This window comes from Orycteropus afer, unplaced genomic scaffold (genome assembly GCF_000298275.1).
Source record: "Orycteropus afer afer isolate SDZICR_OR568_19922 unplaced genomic scaffold, OryAfe1.0 scaffold00461, whole genome shotgun sequence".
NCBI classification, from domain to species: Eukaryota; Metazoa; Chordata; class Mammalia; order Tubulidentata; family Orycteropodidae; genus Orycteropus; species Orycteropus afer.
Genome location: NW_006922048.1, coordinates 2,044,901 through 2,050,531, shown reverse-complemented (window position 1 = coordinate 2,050,531; position 5,631 = coordinate 2,044,901). Strand labels below are relative to the sequence as shown.

Genomic DNA, 5,631 nt, shown 5'->3' with positions numbered 1-5,631 from the left:
TGAAAAGATAAAGCCCACAGCACTCTGAGGACCTGGGTTCAAATCCTGACTCAGTCCAGCAGGCTTTGTGGCTTCAGGCAATATGCTTAACCTCTCTGTTCTTCATCTGAAAAGGGGCATTCATATGCTTATCTCATGGGGGTGTGAGGAGATCAGATCCAATAGGAGAGGGACAAGAACCAGCCCTGGGCATCCCAATCTTCACAGATGAGAGCCCTGATGAGGAAAAGGCAGGTGGTTTCCACATTCACCAATACCTGGGGACCCTGACCTTGCCCAGCTCAGGACCCTGAGTTGACTTCAACTCATGGAGACCCAATGTGTCCCAAAGTAGAACTGAGCTCCATTTCAAAGGCTGAGTTTTGAGAAGTAGATCGCCAGGCCTTTCTTCTCAGGCACTTCTAGATGGCCTCAGACCTCTAACTTTTCAGTTAACAGCTGAGCACATTAACTGTTTGTACCACCCAGGGACTCTGGGTACTCAGTAGGGAATCGTGAACAGCAACTTTTTTTTTTTTTTTAAGGGACAGGCCCCTGGCCTTGAATTCTGGCTCAGTCACCTTCCAGCTGTGAGGGTCTGGGCAAGCCACACCCCCTCTCACAAAGTCAGTTTCGCCCTCTGGAAAATGAGGGTACAGTAGGAAACTGGCTCAGGGTGCAGAGAGTTAGCACAGGAAAGCGTGCTCAGTAATAGTGCGGGTGGCTACTATCATAGGTGAGCCCACTCCCATCACTGAGGCTGGTCTCTGTTCAGTTTCCTGTTCAGCCACACTCCCCACGAGACAAACTAAGTAAGAGACAGACTTAATCAGCGGCTCACAGAACGCCTTCCCTTGCTCCACATCTCACCGTCACATAATTGGGGCTCTGATGTAATAACAAGAGATTACAGCTGAAAAGAACAAGGCTCAGATTCTATTTAAGAAGGAGTCTCTAGGGAAACCCAAAGACAACAGGGGAGACAAAAACAAGGACACCCGAGGAAATTTTAACCTCTGCTACCTGCAGCGGCAGCAAACCGCAAACAGCCTAATTCCTGGCCAGATAAACATAAAAATCTCACACCAAAGCTGTTTGCCTCCCTTCCTAAAAATATTTGCCTCAGTTCCTAAACCATTTATATATATAGATATATTTAAAAGGTTACATGAAAAACAAAGTTTAACCACCTGACTGGAGCTGAAACCAAGAACTGGAACGGAGACATAGGATCTTGTCTCAAAGCCACCCCTCCGCTCCCCACTCCACTTAGGGCCACCCCGGTTCCAGCTACTCTGCTTGTCTTGCTCTGAGCACCCCATTCAGGCTCACCTCCATTCCCAGCCTGGCCATCAGAATTATCCAGCTCTGAACGCCAGTGTCAATAGTGCTCAAAGTGGCACAATGACTACTGAAAAAAAAAAAACCCACATCCACTGCCGTCGACCTGAGTCTGACTCATGGAGACCCTGTGTGGGTCAGAGTGGAACTGCCCGGAGGGGTTTTGCATTTTCATGGAACAAGATCTCCAGGCCTTTCTTTTGTGGCCCTGCTGGGTGGGTTCAAACACCAGCCTTTCAGTTAGTTGTTGTATGCAATTGAGTTGATTCCGACTCACAGTGACCCTGTGGAGCTTCCCCATAGGGTTTCCTAGGCTCTAAACTTCATGATCTGAAGAGAAACCAGAATACAGCTGCCAAAGCCGTCTTTAAAGTGCTGAGGAGCAAGGATGTCTCCTTGAGGACTAAGGTGCGCCTGACCCAAGCCATGGTGTTTTCAGTAGCCTCATATGCATGTGAGAGCTGGACAATGAACAAGGAAGACTGAAGAAGAGTTGATGCTTTTGAGTTGTGGTGCTGGCGAAGAATGCTGAAAGTCCCATGGACTGCTAAAAGAAGTAACACATCTGTCCTGGAAGAAGTACAACCAGAATTCTCCTTGGAAGTGAGAATGGCCAGACTTCGTCTCACCTACTTTGTTCATGTTGTCAGAAAGGACCGTTCCCTGGAGAAGGATGTCATGCTGGGTAAAGCGGAGGGTCAGCCAAGAAGGGGAAGGCCCTCAACGAGATGGATTGACAGAGTGGCTGCAATGATGGGCTCAGGCATAGTAAGGATTGTGAGGCTGGCACAGCACTGGGTGGTGTTTCATTCTGTAGTACACAGGGTTGCTATGAGTCGGAGATGACTTGACGGCACCAAACGACAATCTATGCGAGCACGTCTTTTCTCCCATGAAGCTGCTGGGTAGGATCAAACTTTGAGTTAGCAGCTGAGCACTTAACCACTGCGCCAGCAGGGCTCCTTTTCTGGTTAGCAACCAGTTGAGCATGAACCGTTTGTGCCACCCAGAGTCCTTACAATGGGCACAGTGGCCCTGAAAATACCCCACACCCTTCATCTCCTCACTGACCTACAGAAACTCAGCACCTGCCTTTTGCTCTGCTGGCTTCCCTGGTGCCAGACGGGCTCCCCTCGCTAAATGCCCGACGGCCAGACAGCAGCAAGGGCCAGAATCCTCTTTCCAATACACTTTATTCCCTCCAGACTGGAAACATTCCATGTGTGCACACGCACCCAGCCAGGGCCTTCCCCGGGCAGGAGCCAAGGGCCTCAGTGGGATGGTGAGGCCCTCTCTGAGGACACCCCTGCTGACATGGTGCCACAGTGACAGTGTGGACTGGCTCGGGCCAGCAGCTGCAGCCTCCGGGAGCGCAGCTGGGCCTGGACGGCCCAGATGGGTGGCTGGTGGCCGGGCAGGGTGCAGTCCTCGTCAGCAAAGCTCTCCATGGTGCAGTCGGAGGCGTCCTCCGTGCCGGCCACGGAGTGCTTGCACACAGGGCAGGTGCGCCGGGTGGCCTGGGCGAACCAGGGGTCGATGCACTTGCAGTGGTAGGTGTGAGAGCACGGCAGGATCTTCAGCTGGTCCCCTTCCTCGTACTCATCCAGACAGATGGCACACAGGTCATCGTGCCGGCTGAAGGTGCGCACCTGGGCCTTCTGCCGGGCCGGCATCTTGACCGTGGGCTCATGGTGCCACCAGGCCCTCAGCCAGTGCCACACACGACACAGGATGAGAAAGGTGGAGGTGAGCAGGGCCAGGGCGCAGCCCAGTACCCAGGACACGGTCAGCACGGGGTGGCAGTCCAGGTCAGAGCACTGTGGGTAGTCGGGCAGCAGAAGCACGTGGGCGGATTTGTCACAGCGCACAATGACCCGCAGGTCCTGCGAGGCGGCTTCGCCCACGAACACAGAGGGGATGGCGATCTGGTGCCGTAGGTCCTCGTACACGTGGGCCATGCGCACCAGGTCGTCTGAGCGGACGTTGTGCACGATGGCTGCCTCGAAGCCGGCCCGCTGGGCGTGCAGAACCTTCAGGTCAAACGTACAGTCATAGCGGCGGATCAGGACAATGGCGCCCAGAGAACTGTTGCTCGGCCGTGGGCCCTTGATAGGCTGGCAAGCATTGGCCGGGTTGGCCTCCATCAGGTAGCCCCGGAGGCCCTCAGGGCCCAGGGGTACCCCGAAGAGGGCGGGCAGATCGGCAAAGTCCATGGTGCTGGAGTTCCCATCCAGTATGGCGCGCACCACGGCCTGTGAGGGTACCAGCAGTGCCAGCAGGATCAGCGAGGTCTTGATGACATCCGGGGCTGGCCGCCACCTCCCCATGGCCCCCCCCCGTGGCTGGGTCGAGCTAGGTCCCGCTGGGGACAACAGAAGGGAGGCCCTTGGGCATCTCCAGGGCCACCCCAGGGGATTGTGGCTGGACCGGGAATGGAGACCAGCTGGAGCAGGCGTTCAGAGGCAGGTGAGCCGAGGAGCTGGGAGCCAGTGGCCCTACACGGAAACGGCTTTCGGCGGCCCACCAGAGTGCATTGTATCTTGGAAGGCCGGTCTCAGGAAGAGCTGGCCTGGGCCACCTTGCTGGCAGATGACTCTGGGCCGGAAACCACCAGGATTCTAGATGATTCCGGCTTCTGTGACATCATGTGGTTGCCTCCTGCCCCACCCCATGCCCCCTGCTGCCTGGGCCTGATGCAGAGAGCTCCTGGGTCCTGATCTGGGGGCCCAGCAGCCTGGGGAGGAATTCCTCGTAGGCTCAGGCGTCCCTGACTCCTGGGCCCAGAGAGGCCAGGGGTGGGCTGGATACCCCAGCCACTATATATGTCACCCTCCAGTGCCCCCCAGTGAGCCACTATTACCCCGTTGAGACTCTCCGGAGAACTAGGGAGTATTTAAGTCATACCCACCATGATTCCAATTCTTAAGACCAAATTCCTGGCCTCCTCTCATCCCTCCCTGCCCTCTCTCCTCCTCTCCCCTCCTGGCTCACTCCACTCCAGTTCCCTCACTCTTTCTCCAACTCACCAGCCGTGGACTTTTGCACAGGCTATGCCCTCTGCCTGGAATGACTTTCCACCAGCTCTCCCCATGGCTGACTCTTCCTCAGCCTCCAAGTCTAGGCTCAAATGCCACCTCCTCCAAGAAGCCCTCCCGCCTTCCCTTGCCTAGTCGATTTCCATTTCCTCCCTGCCTCCTCTCCTCCACTCTCCCCCTGGCACACTTCACTCCAACCACATAGGCCTCCTTGCTGTTCTCCAACTCACAAGGCCCAGTCCTGCCCCAGGGCCTTTACATTGGCTGTGCCCTCTGCCTGGGACCCTCTTCCCCTATTCCTTGGGTGGTCAACCCCTGTACATCTTCCACTGTCCAGCTTCCCCAGTGACCTTATCCAAAATTGTCCTATTCTTTATCTCTTCCTCTACTTTATCTCCCCTGTAACATCACCTCCCTCATGCTTGATGCCTTGTTTCCTGTCGGCCCCTGCCGTCAGACTGTGGGCTCCTTGAAGATGCTGTCTGTCCCCTGGTCCTGCATAGGGCCCAGCACCTGGACCTGGGTGGTGGTGCGGTTAGCAGTCTCTCACCGTCTCCTGCTCCAAGCTCCCCATGCCTTCCAGCCTGGTGGCTGGCTGGGTTTGGTTTGGGCTTTGCTTCTGTAAACAAACATGCTGCCTGAGGTCAGCCTTTGCCACAGTGTTTATGTTGAGATGATTGTGGTCCTCAAGAGAGAAAACACTGCTGGAGGAAGGAAGGACGATTGTCCTGCTCCCACACACGCCACTGCCCTGTCCACTGGGCCTCTGTCTGCCGAGCCACACGGGAGCAGAGAGAAAACCCACTGATGGGCACACCAGCTGGGGGTCCGACTTTATAGCATCCACTCTGTTATATATGGAGTTGTGACCCCAAAAAAATACTTGTAAATCCTAACCCCCGTTGTTGTTGTTGTTAGGTGCCATCCAGTTGACTCCAACTCATAGAAACCCTGTGTGCAACAGAATGAAATACTGCCTGGTCATGGGTCCTAACCCCTATGGCTGTGTAAAGGAGCCCTGGGCCATGATGGTTAAGTGCTCGGCTGCTAACTGAAAAGTGGATGCAATGAACCCACCCAATGACTCTGTGGGAGAAAGACGTGGCAATCTGCTCCCATAAAGATTGACAGCCTCGGAAACCCTATGGGGCAGTCCCATTCTGTCCTCTAGGGGCGCTGTAGCATAGTGGCTAAAGCACTTGACTGCTAACCAGAAGGCTGGCGGTTCAAACCCACCAGGCACTCCTCGGAAGGAAGGTTGGGCAATCCTACTTCC

General features: G+C 55.2%; 1 protein-coding gene across 1 annotated transcript; it reads right to left on the bottom strand.

Annotated features, from left to right (window-relative positions):
* Positions 1 to 2,591: 2,591 nt before the first annotated feature.
* Positions 2,592 to 3,746, bottom strand: ZNRF4 (zinc and ring finger 4). The gene has a single exon (XM_007954498.2). It carries the CDS (start codon positions 3,645 to 3,647, stop codon positions 2,592 to 2,594), a length of 1,056 nt encoding a protein of 351 aa, XP_007952689.2. The 5' UTR covers positions 3,648 to 3,746.
* Between the last annotated feature and the right edge of the window lie 1,885 nt (positions 3,747 to 5,631).